Source organism: Cyprinodon tularosa, unplaced genomic scaffold (genome assembly GCF_016077235.1).
Source record: "Cyprinodon tularosa strain WSP-4 unplaced genomic scaffold, ASM1607723v1 ctg135, whole genome shotgun sequence".
NCBI lineage: Eukaryota > Metazoa > Chordata > Actinopteri > Cyprinodontiformes > Cyprinodontidae > Cyprinodon > Cyprinodon tularosa.
Window position 1 is genome coordinate 355537 of NW_024038168.1, and position 25199 is coordinate 380735.

The 25199-nt window shown below is 39.5% G+C and overlaps 1 protein-coding gene across 2 annotated transcripts; it reads right to left on the bottom strand.

The window, feature by feature from the left end:
• Positions 1 to 173: 173 nt before the first annotated feature.
• Positions 174 to 23651, bottom strand: ubap2a (ubiquitin associated protein 2a). Of its 2 annotated transcripts, none has more exons than XM_038277838.1 (27): positions 23539 to 23651; positions 20872 to 21011; positions 20510 to 20587; positions 19558 to 19668; positions 16054 to 16216; positions 15876 to 15956; positions 15727 to 15790; positions 15318 to 15421; positions 15157 to 15215; positions 15009 to 15079; positions 14265 to 14427; positions 13890 to 14160; positions 13431 to 13735; positions 13110 to 13336; positions 11607 to 11895; positions 11479 to 11518; positions 11188 to 11362; positions 10981 to 11032; positions 10134 to 10446; positions 9943 to 10034; positions 5603 to 5650; positions 4542 to 4635; positions 4056 to 4454; positions 3869 to 3973; positions 3722 to 3789; positions 3447 to 3638; positions 174 to 926 (listed from the first exon to the last, which is right to left on the bottom strand). In XM_038277838.1, exons 2-27 carry the CDS (start codon positions 20965 to 20967, stop codon positions 831 to 833), a joined length of 3756 nt encoding a protein of 1251 aa, XP_038133766.1. In that variant the 5' UTR covers positions 20968 to 21011; positions 23539 to 23651; the 3' UTR covers positions 174 to 830. The 2 variants fall into 2 exon arrangements, with proteins under 2 accessions (XP_038133766.1, XP_038133765.1); XM_038277837.1 differs by having other exon boundaries at positions 5603 to 5653.
• Between the last annotated feature and the right edge of the window lie 1548 nt (positions 23652 to 25199).

The following is a 25199-nucleotide window of genomic DNA, read 5'->3' on the forward strand; positions in this document are numbered from 1 at the left end:
GTTACCAATCTTTTAGGATCATTCTTCACCCGTTACAGAGTTTTATTAAAAATACATATTTGTAACTACCTACAAAGATGAATGTGATTTGGGCCCAAAAGCATAAAATGCATGTGAATTAAGGTGGTGGGAACATGTTTCATAGACTTGAAAATATTAATGCCAGATCACTATGAACTGCTGATAACGTTTAATTTGGACAACAAGGATTAAAATGACATCAAATCCAAGGCTTGGCTGATCAAACCAGCCAACAAGTAAGAAATCAGAAAGGAGAGACAAATGGAAAGAAAATGGGGGAGAAAGAAGAAAAGTCACCCTCAGTAAAAGGATTCACAGATGTGGGTGACCAAAGATACAAAAACAATGTTTTTTTTTTCCAAAATAAAAAAGGCCTTTGCTGTGAAAATGATGCATAAAATCTAAGTCCATCATTCTCACTTAATGATTGCAAACAAAGAAAAATCACATCACAAGATGCTTTTGTTCAAGTATATTTACCAACTTTATCTCCAAGGTTTAGCATTCTCATCTTTCCACTTTTTTTGAAATAAAATGTCCTTCAAAAAAGAAAAAAAAAAAACAATGCAGAAAACCACATTTTATGTCCTACCAATACATATATACTGTATAAATACATAAATATATTTTACATACAACAGCCATAAATTTGAAAAGGGAGATATACAGAGCAAAGGGGAAAGGATGGTAGTGTGTGTGTGTTTTAGCTTGTGTTGTAAAAACGCTTTTGTCCCTTATGATCATTTGACATCTGCCCGTTTGTGTCCATGCCCGCCGACGCACACAAACACCCTGCAGGTGTAACCGTCTCAGTTGGCCCAGTAAGGGGAGCTGCCGTAGCTCGACTTGTTGACTTGGCTCTTCTGCTGAAGGCTGCTGGACTGACCGCGCTGGCTCGGCCCGCCCTGCAACACAAGTTATGACCAGAAAAACTAATCATGAAAAATGAATATATGAAATTATAGATTTAACAGCAAAATTACAGTAATTTTACACAGACATATCCAATGGTGTATATGTAATTAGCTTATATGCCAATTCTGCTTGAAGTGGATTTGGTTTAATGACATCCCAACAATTAATTGGTCGATTTTATAGAACATAATAGAGGAACTTCCTTTGACTGATTTCATTTCAACACATTCTGAAGCCTTGGTTTTGCATTTAGGTTTAGTGTTGAGTTAGATTCCAATGACACCCATGCCAGACTGGATAGCAAAGCTAACTGAAATGAAAGGAATCACTTTCCTAACTTTAGCTGTTTAAAACGTTCCATCCACTTGGTTTAAGTGATTTTTCACTGTTTGAATTGCCAAGATATGTTGTTGTTTCTTTTAGCCTGTCAGCATGCATCCTAAAGACACACCTCTTTCGTCCCCCTGCTGCTGACAGGAATTATACCTGGAGCATTAAGCCTTGCCATTCATAGAAGAATGTCTGCATTTGCTCTTTGTGTGAGAAACTGTTCTATAAATGAAGCCCTTATCATTTTTAATTAGTGCTGAAATGTGGAATTGTCTTATGCTAGAATTAAATAAATCATATTCTAATGGTGAGTTTGGAACACAAAAAAGTTCAGAAGAGAAGGCCCTAGTTGTCCAGAATAAAACATTTAACACTTGTTGAAAATTAGAAAAAAAAAAAAACAAAAAAAAAAAAACATGATTAGTCTCTATTATGGAAAAAAATCTGCTGCAAAAATATTTTTCTATAGCTTTGCATAGAACCATTGCTCAGTTCTAAATTACTGCTGCCTGTCTGATTGGTGGTTGACCTAACTAACACAGTATTACACTACGAAATGTTATAGTACCAAAAAATTTTTCACAGTACTTAAATGATTCAGTATTAAAAAAAATCAGATCTTAATTTACTTTATTTCTACTTTGGCAAGTGTCACATATTGACTACCTTCCCAGCAAACTCTGGAAAAACATCATCTGTTTTTTCATCTAGAGAGATGTGTTCAGAATGAGACCCAATGTTTAAAGGCAGGCATACACTGTACGAGTTTTTGCCTTTTTCGGGCTGATTCTCCAGTCGTGCAAAACATCAGGCCGAGTTTCAGCCTTGTGTGTCGTGCGTCGTATAGTATACAAGGGGTAACAAGACGGGATCAGCCTCTCAAGACCACCACCAGGAATCGTAAGGAAATCAAAAATGTTTGAAATTCAGTCGGCCCTTGTGAGGCGTCCGTAAGCGAATCTTGAGCACATGCAAACCAAGTAATTCTTCTACAGTCGACGTTTCACTTCCAGATTGATAAGTCTGACTAGCGCCATCTGTTGGCACAGAGTTTGATGTGTGGTTTTTGGAAATGCAGTGCGAGCAGTTGGATTGCAGATTAGATTAGAGTGTCGGGCCGTACAGTGCGAGAACATACATCGTGAGCTGCTGTTAAACCCTGCAGTTTTATTGTACAGTTTGAGCTGTAGCTGAGTACAACGTTTGAAAGTATACAGTGTATAGCTTACGGTAGACTGCCTCTGACAGAAAAGTTTGATTAAAATTTAAAGGTTGGAAAAGACAACTAAAAAGAAAAAAATGTTTTTGTATTAATCAAAAACTGTATTGATTTTTATTCAAATTCATACTTTAAATGAAAAAAAAAACCCCATCTATATCACAATTTAAAAGATGCATGTTTAAGGCTTTTATTGTAAAGGTCTTTTTTTTAAATACATTTTTAACACCAGCTTGTCTAGGTACTAAAGGTGTAAATTAGCACTGGAACCTGGCTTTTCTGAGCTTAATTTGTATTTTACACCATCCCTTTAATAAATAAACTAGACTAAATTAAGGAAGGAATGGTCTAATTAGACCTAGTCTGCACACCATTTAACTTAAAGGGAACACACCTGCTGTCTCAGACTACAAAAAAAAAAAATCTCATTACTAGTCCTGCAGAGTATAAGCAACTTGACTTCTAGCCACGTGTCTAATATATCTGATGGTTACCGGTTAAGTGGAGGAGGCAGATGGAGGCCTGAATGCACCAACTACATCTGTGCACACCAGCTGCTTGGCTCTCGCACATATGCTTGCACTTTTAACTCAATTAGCATTCTGTCAGTAGAGCAGGCATGCAGAGCCTCTGCAGGTAACATGATTCTGGATAAAAAAAAAAAAGATTGAACCTATTTAACTGGCTTTAAATAATCAAAAGATTTTATATAACGGAAGTCTGTGTGGTATTTTAATGTTTCTGTAGCGCTCTCTTAACAACTTAAGAGATGGAAAAAATATGACTAAAAATTTTTAAAGAAACCCTGATCCGTTGTTTGATATTTGACAATTTCAACAACAATAGAACAAGTAGAGCAGATCAGGACCCCATCTCTTGGGGACACTCTGAAGTGAATTTGGTTAAATTTATAACAAGCATAAAGAGAGAAACGGTTGAAAAGCACCCATCAAAAGAGCACCTGTCCATCCTGAGCTAGATGGTGATGCAGCAGTTGTGAATGTGGTTGCTGGTGAGGCAGGATGTGGAGGAATGGGGCAGGTGCATAGCCTCCAGGAGCCGCTCCAGGGTTTAGTGGCCCTGGACCCCCCAGCGCTGACGGCAAGCTGAACGGAGGAGGGGTCCCTGCATGGAAAGCCTGCTTATCGAAAGACTGTAGGCAGATTAGGAAACAACATTATGAATTAGTTTAAAATGTAAATGTGGTGAAGGGATTCAAAGTTTAAGGGGTCTGACCTGGGTCTTATTGTAAACACTTCCACTGATGTCTGGCACTCCGGAGTTACTGGATGTCACTGAGACGCCTGGAGGAAACACAGCAGAGGCATTCGCATGGAAAGACTTAAAACCTAAAGAGGTTTTGAGAAGAATTTTTCCTCTTACCTTTCCCAGGCCCTGCAGCAGCAGATTTGGCTTGTGCCTGTGAAGAGGAGTTGTAACCTTTGCTGTACTCCACACCTGCTGGCCCGGCTGTCAGCTCCTCATAACCTGTAAAAAAACAATCACAGTGAAAAAAAATAAAAATAAAAAATTCCTGTAAAAGAGAACTGCTGCTAAAATGAACATGAACCTGAGCTGAAGGTGTGCTGGCCGTAACCACTGGGCTGCTGCTGCGCCTGCTGCTGGAAGGGACTGGCAGAGGGGTTTCCCAGACCGAGGCTCATGCTGTGTTGCTTCGCTGAAGCCGGTCCTGGGCCTCCAGGCGGAACGAACATGGTGGGGCCATACTGGAAAGCAGCCGCACTGGGCACTGCCGGGTAGTAGGGCAGGCCTGTGTAGCTGTAGCCTGGTGGCAGAAAGGCCTGCTGACTGCTGTGGTGCTGCGGCTGGGCCTGGGGTTGGGCCTGGGGAGGCTGAGGCTGAGCCTGGCTCGGTCCTTGGCTTTGGGCCTGGGGAGGCTGGGGGGCTGCCAGGCTGGTGGGGGGCGCTGGGGAGGTGGAGTCATTCCTTGGAAACTTTGTGACGTCACCTGACCATGGTGGTGTGATGTCATGTGAGAACACATGTCGGTTTGCACGATTATGGAGGAAAATAACAGAACCGTGAGGTGCTTCACCTGAATAAGGGTTGTTGGTTAGACTCCCCTCTCTGCCAGAGAGAGCTGCTGTGGGTCCAGGGAATGTGATTCCATAGTAATCCTGTAAAGAGGGCTGGAGGAGAAGAAGAGCAACAAAGCTGCATGTTACTATTATATAGCGGTAATTTGAAGGTTTTCTTTTAAACTGGGCTTTTTGATAGCAATTGTGAGTGAAAATTGTCTGTTTTGTACTTTCACTATCTAGGACTCCTCAAACTACTATTATAACAGGATATCTTGACTAAAGATATTACTGATAGTGCTGATCTTTATAAGCTATGGTTGTTAAAAAGTTATAAGCAATTATAACCTTAAAGCTTCTGCTAACAACAGTTTTAATGATCCTCCCGTCTGGGAGATGAACTTAAAAAGGATTTCAAGTTCATGCAACCATTTTTTTTAAAGCTACAGTGTGTAATTTTCAGCGACATCTAACGTCCAGACTGCAGACCGCAGCAACATGAACATCTCCCCCCCACCGCTTCTCCCCCCCAACAGTACGGCGAGCGTTAGGGGACAAAATGTCTTCCACGACGTCCGCATCACCTACCTTCTCAAGTGATGAGGTTTGTTTACATAGATAATTTTACAGATAGTATTTCATTAGTCTGTGTAGGGTATAGATTTCAGTACCGTCTCAGTTCATCTCTCTCAACTTGCCGTAGTTACTTTCAAGCGTAATGGGCGATCTCGCAATCGCTAGTTTGTTGGCTCTGCGCTGCCGTAGCGCAAAGATGTCTGCCTCCATGGCTGCGAGACCCGCTCCTATGTAATTATAAATAACGAATTCTAAGGCAACGCAAATGTTAAGGTTAAGAGGCTGAGCTCGTAGATGATGATAAATAACATAGTTATGTATAATATATCACATTTCTGACTGTATATCCCTGTAATTATTACACACTGTAGCTTTAATTCTAGCTAAAAAAATAATAATTAAAAAAAAAAAGTACTCAAAATAATCAATACTAATAATGTTTTTTGTTATCACTGTTTGTTTTTAAACACAAGCCATCTCTTTAATATGTGTATCTCCTCACCATTGGCAGTCTAGACTGAAGCATATGAAGGTCTTCATAGCCATAAATCTGCTGTTAGAAAGAAGAAAAAAAACGTAAATTTAAACAATCAACAGAATACAGAAAAACTTGGAAGTATAAATCATTTCAAATTAAGGTTTTAAAAGCACACAATTACAGATCAAACAGTTGAACAGTGGTTGCGTTTCCATTAATCATCAAAACGCTCATAATGTATTTATGAAAAATAAATTTGTTAAATGGAATCACTGCAATTTCAGGAAAAAAACAACTCCTTTTTCAATAAATTCTTTACACTGGTGGTTTTCTGGTGAAATCAAAATTATTATATTTTATAAAACTGCAATGAAAACACTTTTCCCCCATGATCTGCAACTGGGCCTTACTGTACTGTAAAAAGTCGAAGAAGATGATGACAGTGCTCAGTGCTACTATTAGGCTGTAAGATATTGTGAAAACTATTAATCGCATTACAATATACTGTTGAATATTACAACAAAGACAATGGAAATAACCCATGTTCTTGTACATCATGACAATCAGGGTTCCTACAGCATAAGGCAAGTTAAATTCAAGACTTTTTAATGCAACTTGAAACAAAAATTTAAGACCAAATTCACAAGAAACACAACATAACCACTGCACTAAAGTTTAAAATTTTGAAAAGCTTCCCATACAGGAAGAAAGCTAAAAACACACAAATGACAGATATATTTTAACAATTATTTAACTGAATTCACAAACTTTGTTTTAGCAGGGAACAAAACAAATCAGTTTTAAAGCCTCAACATAACCAGTGCTAAGTCTTTTTTGCAGCTATTTTTCTTTGTATCGTTTTCTTAGTATGTTTGATTTGGTGATAAGTGGAGGCATTGCAGGGAGAAGCGTGGAACAAAACTAAGAAATACCGGCTGTTTCTCTGTAACTCGATTTTGACGCTTTGTGTTTCGCGCTCCACTGCCTTAGTTCCCATTGTTCCAAGCTTAAATGACTTCTTGCATAAAATACACAGGGCCGGATCTATCAAAGGTTTGCGTGTATAAAAACGTGAGCTATTTCACTGCGCACGCTAAAAAATGTACAAACTGATCTATCAACGTGCTAAAAGGATTTGGTCTTTAAAACGTGCTAAATAGCGCCTCTTATCCATTTAGTACTTTTTCTGCAATGAATATGCAATATGGGGCGTTACATGCGTCTTGTGGGAGGAGAACATGTAAATATATTAATTTAGCACTCGCAAAGTGATTTATCAAACCTGAAAGCAATTTTGCTATCGGTATCTGACTCTATTTTTAACACGTTTCAAAAGAAGGTGCAAATGGTCTGTATGCGTAATTGCGCACACATGGCAGCGGTTATTGTCGCAAGAAGGAGACATCGAAATGAAGCAAGGAGACGCAGAGAACGCATTTTTTCACTACGTGTGAATATTTTTGGAATGAACGAGGAAACGATCATCAAAACATATCGTTTATCCAGCATTGCCATTTTGGAGCTGCAATTCCAGTGATTTGCTCCTCCCAGAGCGTCAGCTGTACTTGTTCCTCAATGCTGGTCAGAGGCATCTCATCTACTGTGCCCCCTCCTCTTTTGTTCGCAGATGTTTTGTTATATGCCAGTTTTTCTTTGGTTCGCCTTCTAATATCCTGGTATCTTCCTTTTACTTCATCCACTGTTCGCAAGGTTTCACCAACAGCGTTTACTTTATTACAGATTTTGTTCACATATAGCGTTCCTCTGTGTGACAGTCACACTTCTTTGCTGTAGCTCACTTAAATGTTTGTTGGCTTCATCCACCAACACCTCCATTTCCATGGGGTCGAATTTCCTTTTGCGCTTTCTGCTGTCCAAACTCGCCATGCCGCAAAAAGCGCAAATCCATCATTTAAATAGGGCGTCTCCACCAGTTTTGCACCTGCCACCAGTTACGCAATCGCTCTTGTTAAATCACCCGCAAACCATGGTTCAGCCCCTCGCGCAAAATTCCAGTTTGCGAGCGCAAATTACTGCACGCAAAATTGGATCTTGATAAATCCGGCCCACAGTGCCTAATATATGTTCCCTGGATTTAGCCATGGAGAAAACTCTTGGCTGGAGCCAATTTTCGTTACATTTACACTTGCTCATATTTTCCAGATAAAAAGTAAATGGCCCATCCTTCAAATGTCCCGGCCACAACAACGCTTTTATTGGTTCCGCTATCGGGACGGAACCAATAATGGGGAGCCATTCTTTTTTTTTTTTTTTTTTTTATATAATAAACAAAAATTTGTCAATTTTAACGTTTTATTTAGATTACAAAAATAAATCGTAATAAAAATAATCCAATTTATGATGTTTAAGACCTACGAAAGACTGATTTAAGACATTTAAATCGGGGGGGGGCAGACGCTCCTCTGGCTGTGATTGGTTGTTTTGACTCGTCCCGAATTATTCTTTCCAGATTGAAATACAGGCAGTAGGCGGGACCAATTGAAGCAGTTTTTTTCACAGGTTACATATCACATGTACTGCTGTCTGGGCATAGGGACAGTTTTAGCCAATATGCCAAAAAATGATTTTTAAAAACTTACAGACTTCAGCTTTAAGACTTTTTAAGGACCCGCGGGAACCCTGACAATGTCTTAAACTTAACATTGCGGTCGAGAAGATTTTTAACCCAAGAAATCTGATGGACGAAAAAAAGCTGCCTAATATCAGCGAAAATATCAGGGCCCCTGATATGCTAATATCAATGGCCTTTAAGATATGTTTGGGATCATTTTCAAATTGTGAGTCTCTGAGGTCATGGTGTTCTTTATAAAGTACGTTATCCTTTGCCTACCCTCAGGCATAGCTGCATCTTTAAAAGTTGAACAGGAAGAGCGTCATAATCTTAAGTTGTGATTTCTCATAGCATCTGCTACTTAGGATATTTTTTAGTTGTCGGCTAAAACATAAATCTTGCTAGGCGGGACCTAGATGTATCTTCGCCCAATCAGCTTTGGAAGTTGTCCTTAATGTCCCTCCTTTCCCCCCGAACAGATCAGGTAAGAGAAGCCAGAGCTTAAAGGAAAATTCCGGTTTTTAACACTTTTAGCCCCTTTTCTGTAGTGTCCAGGATGAAATCGAATGATCGACACCAAAATTTTGACGATTGGTCCTGTCTCTGCTATTTGGCACATGCAAAATCCCCCCCTGGCTGCTTCAGAATGGCTTTCATAGTGCATGTCCGATAATGTCCTTAAAACAACCTTAAACGTTCTTTTTTTTAAATATGCTACTCACCGGGTCGTCAGCGCTGTTCAATGACGTTCCAAAAAAAGTTTTGTGAAGAAAAACCGTTCTTGTCTTGTTTTATTTTGCATTTTGTAAATCCCAGAACTATTTTTTCTGATACATCACAACCGCTTATAAACTTCCGCTTCCCGTTCGAATCTGAAGCGTTGCACACTCCAGACCACTAGTTGGCGACAATGTTTGTACCGTCAAACTCAAAGTCCAATATGTCCTCCTCAAGAATCCACCTTTCGTATTCCATTTTCAGAGTTTTTTAAAGTGTGTAACAGAGACGTTAGCACCTCGACGTCGGAGTACACAGAGTGAAGCAGAAACACTTGGGCCTTGCGAAAAGACTACAACTAATGGTAAACAGGTCCCCTTTCCGTTTCCGGTGGCGGAGGGATATTGACTATTCCAACAGAACTCAATGGGATTTACAAAATGCTAAATAAAACACTACAGGAACGTTTTTTCTTTACGAAACTTGTTTTTGAACGTCATTGAACAGCGTTGACGACTCGGTGAGTAGCATATTTTAAAAAAAGAACGTTTAAGGTTGTTTTAAGGACATTATCGGACATGCACTATGAAAGCCGTTCTGAAGCAGCCAGGGGGGGATTCTAAATGAGCCAAATAGCAGAGACAGGACCAATCGTCAAAATTTTGGTGTCGATCATTCGATTTCATCCTGGACACTACAGAAAAGGGGCTAAAAGTGTTAAAAACCAGAATTTTCCTTTAATATTTTGTAGAACTACACTAAGTGCTACACATCGTCAGTCTGGCTTCCCGGGTTACCAAAGAACTGCTTTGGCTTTTTTATATAGCTGTGAGTAAACTATGCTTTTGGTTCAAATGGGATGTAGATCTTTAATTTCAAGCAAGTGGCTCTTCAGTTTTTATTGTTTGGTTTACTAAGGAAACAGAAACCTTTGACACCAAATCTTCCTGCAGGCATTTTCCAGTCAGTTAATCGTATTTCAGGAATCTGGTCACATTTGATAGCTTCCACTTTGAATATTCAAACCACAAGCCTTCAAAGTATGGCCCTAGTGGTCACTTACAAATCCACCTACCGGATAAGCGGGTAGCAGGCCCCCTGGTCCCATTATATACTGGTTTGGTAGTAGAGGAGGTACTCCCTGGGAAAGGTTAGGAGGAGTTTTTCCTGTTAACACAAGTAGAGAAATGTCATCTTGATGAGCTGATTGTATTTCGAAAGGACTCTTGATCAAACATTCTGACTGCTTCAGGTGTATCTGTGTACCAGTGGAGGAGAGCAGCGCCGCAGCCCTCGGAGCAGAGAGGTTGGACGTGGCGGTAGCTCCATTGGAGCCGAGACCCAGCGCCGTGCTGGTGGCCATGGCGACGGCCGAGTGGAATCCACTGGTGCCGCTGATGCCTCCAACCGTGCTGCTCAGGTTGCTGCCCATACCGGGCATGTTGGCCAGGTGACTGATGCTGCTACTGTTGCTGCTGTTGTGGGTTGAGTGGAGGGAGGAGTTTGTGGGCTGCGAGGATGTGTAGGAGCTTGACGAAGGAGTGAGGGAGCTCACGTTGCTGCTGTCCACACTCGTGTACTGTTTGCCATTAAAACACAAGCGACATTAAAGTGAGACAGAAATCCTGCCGTCGGAATCTAATAGATTTAATTTTAATTGACGTCTGATGCCCTGTTTGCTGACTTTTTCCATGTTATAGTTTATGAGTTTTGCAGAATTTAAAATGTTAAAGTAAAATATCCCAACAGGCCTGAAATGAGGAAATTGGAAAAAGCAAAAAATGGATGGTGGAAGGAGGGACGTTTAAATAACAGAATGTAGGTATGTATCAAGAAATTGATGAATAGATAAAAAAAGATGGAAGGATGCTTGAGAAAATGATAGATTGACCAGTGGATGGCAAAAGGAGAACTGGTTGGATGGGAAAAAAAAAAAAAAATGATTTGACTTAAGGCCTGAAGTCTGGAAAAAAAACCCATAAAATTCAAGACTATAAACCTCTTTTTGTGTTAGGATCCAGACGTGGAAATTATCTGAATCAGTTTCAAACAAGGTCACTGCTCTGACCCTCTTCCACAGACTGAAGAGTCGCTGCTGCCAAAAGGTACTTACAGTGAGAGAGCTTGATCCCAGAGCGGAAACCGAGGAATGGCTGCTGACATGGCTGTGGAGCAGAGAGGAAATTTCAATTTGAGACCCAACATCAACTATCAGGGTGCATTTATGCAAGCTCAGTCAAAATCAAAGACACACACAAAAAAACTAATTTCAGGAGAACTCTAGTGATAAAGTAAATATTTCAGGTGAGACTTGATCAACCTGTTGAGCGAGTTCAGTTGGTTAGCTGACGGCAAGTCCTGTGCCAGACTGCAGAGGGTGGTGGTGCTGTGTGCAGGAAGGGTGGGGGTTAAGTGGGAGGAGCCTGCTGAAGGACCGTTGCTGTTTATGTTCACAGACGGCGATTCTGGTTTCGGTGTGGAAGAAGCAGATGAAACTGAAAAAAAGACGAGAAATAACATGAATTCAGCTCGAATCATTGGTTAATAGTTCCACTGATAATAAATACACTTCTCTAAAAATACTGATAAAGGGCAATGGTAGGTAACTCACCATCTATAGAAGCTGAGGTTCTGACACCATTCAATCCATTCTGATAAAAATAGAAGAAAAATAATTATTTTAGATTAGATGCTGCTTAAAGGAAGCTAAGAACCAAAAAGATAAATAAGCCTGCTTACCATCACTGGCCCCGCTGGCTCCTTGCTCTGGGAAAAAGCAAGCCGTGTGTGAGGGGGGGCCATTGTACCTTCGTAACTCCCCCCTACTGAGGAGAAGTGGGAGGAGGTGGAGGGTGCAGAGGATGAGGTGGTTGAGGTTGCTGAGGTGGACGAAGGAGCGTTAGCGGAGCTGTTTGTTCCTAAAGACGACGTGAGGCTGGACATGGCCGCGCTGGAGGAGTGATACACCGGTTCAGACGAGGAGAGGGGCAAAGGGAGGGAGACTGACAGAGAGCTGCCCAGCGACTCACTGAAAAACACACAAACACATGTTAGACCGCTCCTAAGAGAGGGGAAAGAAATAGATATGCTAATGTACAGCTAAAATAAACAAGTCTTTGGGAAGTAACTATATCCTTTTGTCCTAATTCCTGGCTTGTTCTATTTTTTGGTCATTTTTCCTGCCAGATCCAATAATTTTTTTCTACCTTAGGTTTCACATTAAAAATGAAAAATTACACACATTTCTTTCAAAGACTAGCTTTGCGTTCAATAACCCCCTTTGGGAGATGATCCTAATTTAGAGGGCAATGAAATTCAAGCTGTGAAAATAATAGTGAATAATCATGTTTTACAACAAACAATGAAAATGTAATAAATCAAATATTTGCAGCTGATGGTATCATGCAGTTAGCTACTTTAACAGTTATAGATACACATCTAAGAACAAAAAGACATGAACTGATGTCAGCCTGAGCTATGGAAGCCCAAGAAATACATTGGTGTTAAAAAAAAAATGCTGATTTTCCAAACATTCAGTCCTCATAAACAGACAATTTGATTAATTGATGATGAAATTGTATGATGAAACCAGATTGGTTGGCCAAAAATTCAAAACGCAAGATAATAAAACCAAAACATTGCTTAGAGAAAGTACAGAAAACTAAGTTCATTCCATCCTGGTAGTTTAACAGCCTTAAACTACCTATTAGAGCTCTAGATTCCCAATCTTTAAAAAGTCTGATATGCCAACTTTGACAGATACAGATCTCTTTTTATAACCAACACTGTCACTTGATATAAGATCACAAGATATTTCAATCTTATCTTACTAAAAAAAACAGTCACTGCCTGTAAAATTATAAAACCTTTGAACTGCCCTCAAATATAATAAGAAATTTAAGGTATTGACAATGGGTGATTTTCAGATCTTTACAGAAGTAGATCAGAGGAAAAGATTGGCTTCACATCCAAGTATCAGACACAAGGGTATCGCCGATCTTGGAAAATTATAAAAAATTGTAACTGATAAATCGGTCCCTATTCTGACATGTTTTATTGCATATTTGAAACGAGTCACTGCCATTCCAGTTATGTTGTAATTTGTTAAAAATTGTTCTCAGTTAGAGCCTGTTAGTCTGAGCTACAATAAAACTAATGAATATTAAGAAATCAAATGTCATGTCTTGCATTGATTCTAAACATTTTCTTAAACTGTCATGAATTATTGAGCAGTGAGAATACCTGAGAGGTTTGGAGTACAGGCTTGTGTGGCTTTGGGTCCCTGGTCCTGATGCAGGTGGTGCTGGGGCAGGAGCTGGCGTTGACTCCCGGGACACTGCACTCACACAGTTGTCCACAACCCCAAACTCTGGCAGCGCAGACTCTGAGCCAAAGTCCAGAGCCCCAAACTGGAGGTTTAGCCCCGGGACATCAGCTGAACCTGGCATTTCCACCGCTGTGGATGGGATCTGCCGCAGAGGAGGGAACAGAATTCTACACATCATGACCTCCTTTCAGCTTTTAAAGTAGACCCGTCTCTCTCAGGGCGTCGGTCATCCTAACCTTTGATGTAGGAGGTATCCGTCGTTTCGGGCCCTTGAGCTGGGCCCGTTGTTGCTGTGGCGTACTGCTGCCATGAGGGTCCAGCCCTGGACTAGGAGCAGCAGGTTTAGCACCAGCAGCAGCCATCACTGGGCTGACCTGTGCTGGTGTGCCAATGTGCTGGGGAGCAGGTGAGGCTGAAGTAGGGGGTGCTTGCTGCTGTAACGGCGGGCTGGGATGACGTGCCAGAGGCAAGGAGGGGCCGCTGTGCCTCTGAACCAGCTGGCTCAGTACCAGGGAAGGCTCTGGCTGCAGCCCAAATTCACCTGCAACAAAAGGAAGGAATTACAATGAACCACCTCTGACCCAGTGACTGTTCAAGATAAGCACCGCCATAAATCCTGCAAGGATGAGAAGCCACTAGCAGTGGATGAACATTTGGAGCAGCGTTGGGGCCACAGAGAGGTCTAAAGCACTTACGGCTGAATTGTGAGGACAAGGAGGTGGTGTTTGACTCTGAGGCCTTCATGTCCCAGCTGGAGGAAGAAGGCGGAGGTACAGACGCTTCCAGACCTGGTAGGCGACCAATGGAGGTGTTGTTTCCTTGAGTGCTGACAGGAGGGGCAGCCTGTGAGGAGGGCAGCTGGCCCAAACCAGGACCCTTAAGTTGTTCCAGGATCTGAGCACCAGCGCTCGGCTGAGACCTCTTAGCCTGGCCCAAGTCCCCAAAACCAGCTCCCAAAACTGACGACTATATAAAAACGGATAGAGAAGCGATTCATTGCGCATTTGTTTTCCCCTTGATTGCAAAAAAAACAAAAAAAAACCAACAACAACAACACAATGTTCTTTTACCAGAGCAGCGTGGGCGTAGCTTGTGCTACTGGTCGTGTTTCGGCTGGGAGGCAGTTGCTGATGATGGTGGGAGTTGGTGAACACCAGACTCTGTGAGGAAGAAGAGGAAGGCGGCTCTCTTCCTCCTACTGCAGGCTTTTGCAGCAAAGAAGCAAGATCTAGGCTAACAGGCAGAAGATTGAATATTTACATTAAAAGTCAAACTTCTAGAAAGCATTAGGAAAGCAAAAAAAAAAAAAAGCACACATTCAGCTTTCTAAATCTATGTGGATGAAAACAAAAAGCTCAAGATATACACTATAAACACAAACTCTTAAATGTTTGTACACAGGTTCAAGTGAATTCCCGTCTAATCTATGATTTTATAATTAAAAGTTTCCTTTTAACTGACTCTGGCGCTCCTTCAGAGTTACAGCAGCCAGTTATTCAATTGATGCTCTTTTTGCTGCTAAGCAGAGCTGTGATCTTGATGTCCTTATGTTAAAAAAATCTTCCAGGGTTTTATGTTGTGTTCTTTGTTTTTTCAGGAGATTTTTCTCCATTAACTCTGACAGAGTAATTTAGACTAGCTTGAATCATACAGAGATTGAATTAGATAGAAAGCATCTTCTCACAGATAAGGTTCTGTTACTTTAAATTCTACTGAGCGGTTTAAGAGCAAAAGGAATGGAATAGAGATAGATCCAAACCTTTTTACAGTTACAAAAAAACTAACAAATATTTAAGAGTTATGACTGTACTTACCTTTGTCCAGGGGTGATATGGTTCTCAGCAGCAGGGGCACTGGACGAGGTGAACACCTTAGTCTCAGCCAGCTGCATTGACAGATACAAAAATTTTAAATCAACCCATCTCTATTTCTCTAGATCTATTTTCTTTCTCTTCTACTCACACTGACGTCTTCATTCCATTCCTCAGCCCCCCAGTCCTCCATGGTGTTCCTCCAGGCAACTAATGGAACACACACATAATGTTCTTCATCAGTAACAGTTTGCAGTGAAATGGCCGTGTTATGGGATGTGAGTAGCAGCTCCCACTCTCTGTGGGGCTCACCTGTCCCATCGGTGCCGCTGCTGCTGTTGTTGGTTGTGTCCCAAACCTCAGCCTGTGTGGTCCCAGTCCCAGCTTCTGAGGTATAGTCGGCAGGGTTGAAGGTCCTAATGAGGACACAGAAAGATGAACCAAGTCTGACGAAGGTTAAAGGTCTTCTTGGTTCATTCTTTTCCAGATCTCGCAGGTATAACTTCTCAAGCAAAGCCCCTATTAGATGAGAAACGACCATCTGTGCCAATGGGCATTACGTGAAAAAACAAAAACAGAAAAAAAACAAAAACAAACAAAAAAAGGTATATATTTACATGGCAGAGAGACACTCATTTTTGGAGAAGTAAACCAAAAGATGACATAAATAACACAAGTCTGAAACTATTTCTTTAAATGTAGTTGTGTTTTTCCAGCATACCCCATGCCCTGTGGTGAGAACCTGCTCCCAGCTGGTCCTCTTCCTCGACCCCGACCTGCTGACCCTGCAAAATAAAAAAAAATTAAAAAGCATCAAACCCACTTATCAAATACTTATAAACCAACAGGTCTGCATTTCCATCCTCCTACCTCTGCTTCCCCTGGCCCTGCGACCTCGATCCGAACCTTTATCCGCAGGTGGCGCCTCCACCCCGTTCTCTTCTGGACGCGCTGTTCACAATCGCATCAATGATTAATAATAATTAACATCATGAAACTAAAATATCTTAAACAGATTTAAGTTCTGCACAAGGGTCTGGCTCCTCACCCTGCCGATTCCGACTTGCCCCCTTGCCTTTGCGGTTGGCAGAGGCACGGCCTTTGCTGGCCTCCCTTTCCCCTTTCTTCTCTCGATTCTCCTTGTTCTCCTTGCTTTCTGATGGGCCCTCCTTCACTAGAGGCTTTTTCTTCCCCACCGTCTCCCATGAGGTCTAAAAGCCATCAGAGGAACTGATTATAGAAGAACTGAATAATCATATTGATCTTTTGCCTCAGAAAACAGCATTTCACCAACTGTTATAAATGCAGCTTCCTGGATCACTGCCATTCTATGCCTCCATGACTGCTGCCTAGGGCAAACACTTGTGAAACATGTGCCAATGTGTTTCCTGGACATTTCATTGGACAGCTTTGCTGCCAGACCATAAGAGTGAGAAGAATGTGAACAATGACATGCATGTCTTCATGCATGCCATCAATCCCCCTTGGCTTCAAGGGTTTATTTGTCTGTTGGACAAAGGACATCTCAAACTGTTTTTTTCAGAAAATTACAACATAAAAACCTTTGTTTGCATTAAGATACACTGGAATTCCCAGTAATATAAATTTTTAATCTAGTGACATTGCCAGTAAAGCATTACATATTTTATTGTTTTCATTTCTTTAGATGCTTTTCTATGATCACTAGTCAGCTGCGTTCTTTGTTTAACAGTCACATACACATTGTGACTATTTGATGTGTGAACCTGTAAATAAAACTACGAATCAATACCTGCAGCAACAAAGGACTGTTTAAAAAGTGCAGAATAAGATAGGCTTTTAGGTTTTCAGTGACGTACATTAACGGTCTTTATGTGTGGAGGGAAAACAAAGAAAACAAAGATGGAGAGAATGTAATGCATTTAAATAAAGATTGTAGTTAGATTGTATTTAATTAAATTCTAAGTTAATCTAATATTGTGTAGCAACAATTAACACGTACCAGAATCGGAAAATCTTGCCAATTAAAACCTGTAATGATGTCATTGTAACCGGGTTAGGGCAAATGGGAGAACTAGTGACTGGTTAGCTCTGTTTTTAAGAGCAAAAACAGCCATTTGTTGCCAAAATAACCAGAACTATCTTAACACCAATTCAACTAGTCTTACATTTACAGTAAATACATATTGTTTAATAATATTAACTAAAATAAAAGCTTTAATTTCATAGAAAAACAAGAAAACTTACAGATCTGGGGCTAGTGGAAAGCTAATTTAGCTGTGGAATAACAAAGTGGGTTTTTGAATTTTTTTTATGTTTGATTAATTTTTTGACTAATGAGACAATTTTTTGCAGCTGTAAACATTTCAGCTTCTTTTCTAAGCAAAAAGGATTAATGATAAACTTCAAGCAACGCATGATGTCCAGTCAGATACAGTGCACTGCGACTTCTAAATTCAGAACATTTTCACAGCTGTCCCTCATATCAGCCACTAATATCTAGACTATATCTGAAGCGATTGTGTCGCAGCAATAAACCGCACAGTCTGGTATCTTCCCTGTTTGAGGTGATAAGGGATAATATTCACATTTGATCTGATCCACTTCATAGAGTGTAAAGAACAAAAATCCAAGAAGAACCTTTGAAATCACAGCATTTTCCAGCCGTATGAAACCAAATTGATCAAGTAAGCAGGAAATATTAAGAATTCTTGTTGTAGGTTTGATGAGTTAAATAATAAACTCTCTTAAGGCTTGTTTTCAGCTAATTACTATAGAAGTTAATGCAGCTCTAGTTTGGCACTGGACTTCATTTATTGCATACAGCAGAGAACAGTTTAAAAAATGAAAGGCTCTCAGCGTTGCTTTAACTGTACTCAACAGTTCACTGAGGTTAGCTCCACTTTGGAAACATGACGAAAAGAAGACAAACAGAAAACAATTTTGTTAGGTTGTTAATATAAACTTAAATATAGATGCCAGAAATTGGAATTTATGTCAACGGTTTTATTACTACTGTCCACTCTACTCACAGATATTTGGAGCCTTTATTCAGTTAAAATGAAACATTGTTTAATGAGGATACTTAGTCATAAACTTTAGTAGTAACTAGGGCTGCAACAACGAATCGATAAAATCGATAAAAATCGACTTTTAAAAGCGTTGGCAACGAATTTCATCATCGATTAGTTGTGTCGCGCGATTATTGCGTCATCCGCCGCGCCGTCATCAGTGCCTCTTGACTGAAAGAGGAAGAAAAAAAAATATGGCAGAGCGAGTCAGCGCCGCAGGTGCAGTGTTGCCAACTCAGCGACTTTTCAGACCCCTCCAGTGACTATTTTTCAAAAAAGCGACTAGCGACAAATCTGGCGACTTTTTTCGGTGTCACTGGCAGCTTTTAGAGACTCTTACGTGAAAGCATGTATCGTTCCTACTCTGCCGTGGGGCGCCTCCCCCACCCCAAACCGCGTTTTCCCGCAGGAGTCCCTCTCAGAGCTGCAGTCAGAGCCTCAGCGTCCAGACTGCAAATGAAGCGCGCATGCACCGGGATTGACGGCGCAAATTGATCACAATAATTAAAATAGCCTGCACTTTGTAAAGCGAAAAAAGTGATAACATGCAACTTTTTTCAAAAGAAATTAACATGGCACGGAACCACCATGTTTGTTTGGTTTTAAAGTGGGGAAACGTTACGTTAGTTTCTCAGGTAGCTCATCTGATGCTTTCCTTACCTTTTTAGTAGGTTACAGACAGTGATAAGGTTGGCTACTTATTTTACTTTTAATTTCATTTGAATTAGCTTAAGCAGCATTTACATTTACTTTAAAAGTCTTGCCCTCATAATTTGCAAGTTAATTTATTTATAAAGTTTAAATCTTCTGGCAAAGATAAAGTAAAGAAGATCCTGCAATTTATGGAAGTAAAGCAGAATAAAATCCAGCAAGATCAGTAATATGTCAATTAATTATATGCCACATTCCCATGTAAATATCTGTCTTTGGAGGATGTGTTTTTTAGCACCCCTAGTTCTCTCATTTTTATTCCAAATACAATTTATAATTTGAATCACAGGGCTATTTTTATCTCTATGGTTCAGTATTTTCTCAAGTAGCAACTTTAACTGCTGTACTTTCCTGTCTTAAAAGGCAGAACTCTTCTAGTCTAAAAAAACTCATTTGTTGAAATGGGGGGGCCTATTGTTTGAACCCCTTAGGGGCTTTAAAAACAAAAATGTCTTTTTTTGCGCTTTATGAAACAAAGTAGCCTATATTTTGTGGATGTACAGCCACATTTCTCATGTAAGTTTGCGTAGTTTTAACACAAACATTTATTTTTCATATTGCACCAGTACAGTTAATGAGCAACCTGTACTTGTGTGCTTGTTTATTCTGTCTAAAATGTTTATTTTGGAATAAAGAGGTTAATATAAAAAATATTTTTTGTCCGATTCATCGATTAATCGAAAAAATAATCGTCCGATTCATCGATTTTTAAAATAATCGTTAGTTGCAGCCCTAGTAGTAACACTGAATGAGCCGATCCTTATAATTAGATGGAACAAGCTGTCGTTTACCATGTCCGAAGGGCTCTCCAGGAGGAAATTGATGGCTCTGCTAACATCCTCATTGCAGTCATGTAGCGCCACCATGCATTCATCCTGGTTCTTCCCAGTCACCTCCATCAACTGGAAAAAAAGGAACAATATACACAGAATGAGTGAATGCTTTTGTCGAAGCCAACATTTACGTTAGGTGAGGTATTAGATATTTATTAATGATGTAATAAAACACTTAAATATATTGTATCTGTAATTCATTCTCTTTGGAAAAAACAAATATGTAAAAGTCTCAAAATATACCATTAGATACTATATAAACAAAACAAAAAAATGCGTTGTTTGGGAGGTCTGCTTGGAAAAAGCTTTTCTGTCTAAAAATCATTAACTAAAATATCCGGGTGCCGCACAATAGCAGCCCACTGTTCTCCAAAGGGATGGGTTAAATGCAGAAGGGTACATTTGGTTGCTCTGTACTTGTGACAGTGTAATGACAATAAACTTGAATTATTAACTATTCTATTCTGCTCGGACACCAAAACTGAACTTTTCAGCACCTAAAACCTGGATGCTTGAGTATAAAACTAAGGATAAACATATGGAAGCCATCACTGATTATGAGAGTTCATTTCTCTTCCTAAGGCCTCATGGATCTTTTTCGGGGCAAACACTTAAAAGTCCAATTAAATTCAAAAATATTTTTTTGATCCCAAAGGGGGGAATAAATAAACTATTTAAACATTCCTGCTAAAATGCTGAAATACAAAGTAATAAACACTAGATGTGGCAACAACTGTCCCCAATTAAAGAATCAATCACAATAAATTGTAGATTTAGTTTTAATTTCTTTTCAGTGTTTCACTACACAGCTGGCATTATTTGTTTTAAGCATTTTTGATAGGGGGTGTCAATAGCTGTGGTGGGCACTACCTTTGCTTCTCAAACCACCAAGTGTCTGAGTGTTTCACACCTGGTTAACTTTGTCCTCAAAGTCAGCATCATTCTTGTCGTAGATCATCTGAGCCAACCGGATCTGCTCAGCAGTAGCCTGTTTCAAAGACACAGACATTAAAGGAGGGAGGGGGATGTGTGTGGACGACTCAGTATGTTTGTGACATTTATTAGATTCGCTTAAGGAAAATTAAAGACAATACATAAAAAATAAACCCTTCTTTTAAGTCCATTAAGTGTGTTTACTGTGCAAATGCAATCAAACCAAAACAGGCCAGGTTGGTCAGGCCCATTTCTATTTCTATTTCACCCAACCGTCTCCCGAGCTCAGAGGAGAGTGTTTCTACGAGCTTTTCTATGTTGGCATTTCGGGATTCTCACCTGTATTTGCTTCTGTGGTTGTGAAGTGTGAGTGACAGCTGGCAGCGCTTTTTCCCGAGGACCCCGGGCCTTGTCGCTGCCCAGCGAGCTCATCATATACAGTATATACAAAACTCTGTATGTACAAAATAGAAAAAAACCTGCAAAAAGTAAAGTAAAATCAGATAAGAGAATTACTTCCATCAAGGCAGCTAATCAATACACTGCCCACAATTAACACCTTCAACAGCTTCAACTTTCCCCTTGTTTAAAGGCAGTAAGCATCCAACTCCAGAGGATGCTTTCAGCACAGTAGAGCCTCACTCCCAAATAATGAATCGCAGCCTTGTGGAGGCTGTAAGACGCACAGTTGGCCTGGTGACGCAACAGCTTTGCAGAAAATCTGGGTCAAGGAGGAAGAACGACCCAGTGTCCTTTGACAAACACCCCAGTCTACAGCATCAATGCAGAACAAACAGAACACATCCCAGAGCATATATCCTGCCTCACTGCTAAATAAGAAGTTTTGTTAAGTTTCAAACACTAAAAATAAATGATCAGTATTATCTGTATTCAACATAAAGATTCTGTCAGAAGCTTTGCAGACGGCTACATCTTTGGTATGGTCCTCTAACGTACCACTGCTATAATTTTCATGCATTTCAGAGTAGTGCCGATTTTATGATTGATCACCCATGATTGGTGATCAGGGAAAAAAAACTTAAGGCAGAAGGATAGGGAAATCAGACGAAAAAAAGCAGAATGTGACAAAAAAAGTTATTCAGTTTTATCTTTTTAAAGAAAAAGGTTTCCCGTCTTAAATGCAAAATGTAGATCTTTTTTAAGTTTCTGCTTAACTGTGATTCTGGTTTGTTTTTTTCTCTCATAAAATCTATTGTTTTGAAGTCTGTATACCCTAGTTTAAGATTAAACAATTACTAAATAAATCATGGATTGTTTAATGTTTTAAAATAGAAATAATCTGATTGTTTTAAAATCTTTGTGTAAGGGTCCACTTTTCTTTAAGAAATGCAGATTATTGATAACGCAAAGCACGTTATTACTAATATAAGTACTAAAGACATTTTAAAATGTCGACTAATTATCTATATTGTTTTAAAATCATAAAACCTTGTTTATAGCAGGACAGACGTGTGACAGCACCTTGAACTGAAAGCCTAGTTACGGCTCTTTGCACCTGCAATAAATTAATAAATAAATGTGACACATAGCAGTACATCTTTTTGTCTGATGGATCTTACATTGAACACATCTGTTAGGCATACTAACCCTAAACTTTAAAAAGAGAGAAAACATATACACATTATATATATATATATATGTAGTGTGGACGAAGATTAAAATATGCTGTGTTTATTTTTCACAGATATATCTGTAACATCAGCTGAAGGATCTTATTGCATGCAACTACAAAAAAAAGTATGTCCTGTAAATCTGGGCTGCTTCTGGGACACTGCTTAATTTGCAATAAATAATTTGATATTAAACACAGTTTCAGTGTATCCAGAAAGCATTAAAGGGGAGAATTTACATAAAATATATATATATTCTGGTAATATAGTCAAGATATGGGAGATCGGTCATAAAATCCTGGATCAATGCACCATGGAAAAATGTATACAGCTATTTAAACTGAAAACAACAATAAGTTCAGATTTCCCCACTGACCCATTTGTTTTGTGTCAGAGAACAATGGCAGCCCAGCTATACGAGCTCTATGTGACGCTGGACAACACAAAGCTTTCCATTGGCTGCTCCACTGAACAAAGCTAAAACAAGCATTTCATAATATACCTGCAGACTTGTATTATTTACATAAAATAACTAATATTTTACCATCAGCAATGCACTCAGAAAAGCAAGGAAACTGCAATATGTCGGAGAAAAAAATAAATCAATGCCTTTTCTTTTAAATATGAGATTAAATATCCGCGCTGACTAAAAACATCCAAGAAAAATGTATGAACCTGCACAGCAAAATGTATTATTTTTGATCAAACCTGAAAGCTTTATCAGATTATATATATAAAATCAACTCTGTGGTATTTGGAGTTGCTTCAAGTCAATGGTGATATTAGCTCGCTGTTATCGCGTTAGTTGTTCCCAAACGCTTAAATGTGAGATAAATTATGTTTATCCCACCGGAAGAAATTATTTAGCGACTTTATTATCAGTTTGACACAGGTCGACTTTTGTGTTGTTGATACTAGCGTCCCCTTTGTCCTCGCTAGCTTTACGTTAGCCGCTTCATGCTACCGTTGACACTAGCATCGATGCTATCTAAATCTGCTCCAAAGCGCAGAGGCCATAGAACTACTGTTTTAATAAGGCAGCTGCTATTCAACGACACACAAAGGTGGTTTTAAAATGCGTTCACTATATGGTCAGACTGACGTCTAAAGCAACCAACAACAAAGGTGTATCAAAAAGAAGAGGGGGAAAAAAGAAAAGGCCTCGCTAAGCACAATCCCATCCCGACATTACTCGATGGGATTCAAGACAACAGAAAAAAATGAGCGAAGGGGCATCTTTAAAAGGAGCGTTCATAGCGAGAAAGGGAGCCAAATGTTCGATGGTCCAATGAACGAGCAATTGAGTTAAAGGTCTACTAAATGGGGGAATGTTAACCGTAGCTTTAACAGGATGAAGAAAATGTGTTTTTATTACCTGCTAACACGCTTCCCTCGGCCAGCAGCAGACAGTGTGGTCACGTGACACGCGTTGCCGCGGTGGATGCTCCTCACTGCTCTGCTGCCTTCCACCGACAAGCATCACGAAGCTATTTAGCTTTTTTGGCCCTAATATGTAAAAGTCACAATATATGTCTATGTGAATGCACTGTATATAGCCTACTGTATATATCTTATCCTTTTTCTTCCTTTGGCACATTCTTCTTCTCCTTTGTCTATTTGACCTGATGTAACCAGTAAATTTCTCCAATGTGAGATCAATAAAGTGAATCAATTAATCAATAAATTGTGTTTCCACCTGTGAAGAGCTGGCTCAACAGTGGCAGCAGAAAACCTACAGAGCTGAGTGGAGAATATTTGTAATCAGAGTTTGAATTTTCAAGGTTTCTAGTTAAAGCACTAAAACCTCCTCAAAGATGATGTTGACTTGAGAAGTCAATGGTCTGACTCTGGAAGCAGCCATTAGTTTAAAATCCAACATGAGTCATACATGAGGCACAGAATAGAAGCCAGCTCTTTCCATGAAAGCCACTAAGTAGATTCCATAGAAAGGAGGGACCTGTTTTCTCTAAATAATTGTTCTGCTTATACAAACGGGTAAGATTAGACTCAATGATCAGGTGTTTAGTGATTTTATCCAATACACCAGAATTGGTTTGGTGCTCTGTATGTGAAGGTATGAGTGTTGCCAAAAATGGTGACATTGTCTCTCTATGATAAAAAGAAATGGGTCTTTAATGAGTGAGCAATAATTTTTACTATATTTAAGTGAGTCACAAAGCCAACGTTGCAGATCCTGATTGAAAAGATGGAAACTGGGATCCTATCTTCATATGACTGAAGCCTAAAACTTTCTGTAACTTCTAAATCACTTGAAGACAATTGTAAAAAGCATTCAATTGCTCTAAAGGACAAATCAGTTATGGCCTCTTCTATCAGCACATATAAATATGAGAAATTAATTTAGTACAAAAAAAAGTTAAAGTTTAAGTGTATTTGGAATCAATTAGATCAGGTAATTATGATCATCTGCCAAAGGACTGAGTATTTTTCCTCTTTTACTAAGATAGATTATGGGATTTGAAATACGTTGAGATTTTTTTATTCGTAAATGTTCTTCTTTCTTTGTCAAATTGTCTAATGATACATTATTTGCTCAAATCAATGAATATATTTCAAGAAAAAAATGGCTTATGTTTAAATTTTTGCAGTGTGTTTTCAGTACAGGGGCTAGGACCAATGTTATGTGGCACTGGCCCGTGTCAAGAACTAACCAATCCCATAAGGGTAAAACATAAAACCACAACTATGTTATTTATTCATCATCACTGATCGGTACTTTTTGTTTCATGTTAAAAAAAAAAAAGCATAGAGATGATCTAGCATCAAAAATTTGCCTTATTTAACATTTAAATGGGATTTTATTGTGGAATCTGACCACAGCTTTAGGAGCCCCTGAACCAAAACATGGATAACATTTCTGCTCTAATCATCTTCATCACTAGAAAAAAACAAAACAAGCCAACAAACAAATACATTAATATACATTTTATTGTGTTATTTACTCCTCTTTAAAGAATTTGATTCCTGACCCCCCCAAGGTGTAAGTTATCAGTCATTGGTAAAAACATTCATGAG

Bases quoted from the DNA above. Each gene is read 5' to 3' on its own strand.
- ubap2a (XM_038277837.1), bottom strand. From the start codon at position 20,967: ATGATGAGCTCGCTGGGCAGCGACAAGGCCCGGGGTCCTCGGGAAAAA. The intron at 19,669-20,509 runs GTGTGAAACACT...CTTTTTTTCCAG, and splicing joins TTGAGGACAAAGTTAACCAG to TTGATGGAGGTGACTGGGAA. The intron at 15,216-15,317 runs GTGAGCCCCACA...GTGTTCCATTAG, and splicing joins CAGCGGCACCGATGGGACAG to TTGCCTGGAGGAACACCATG.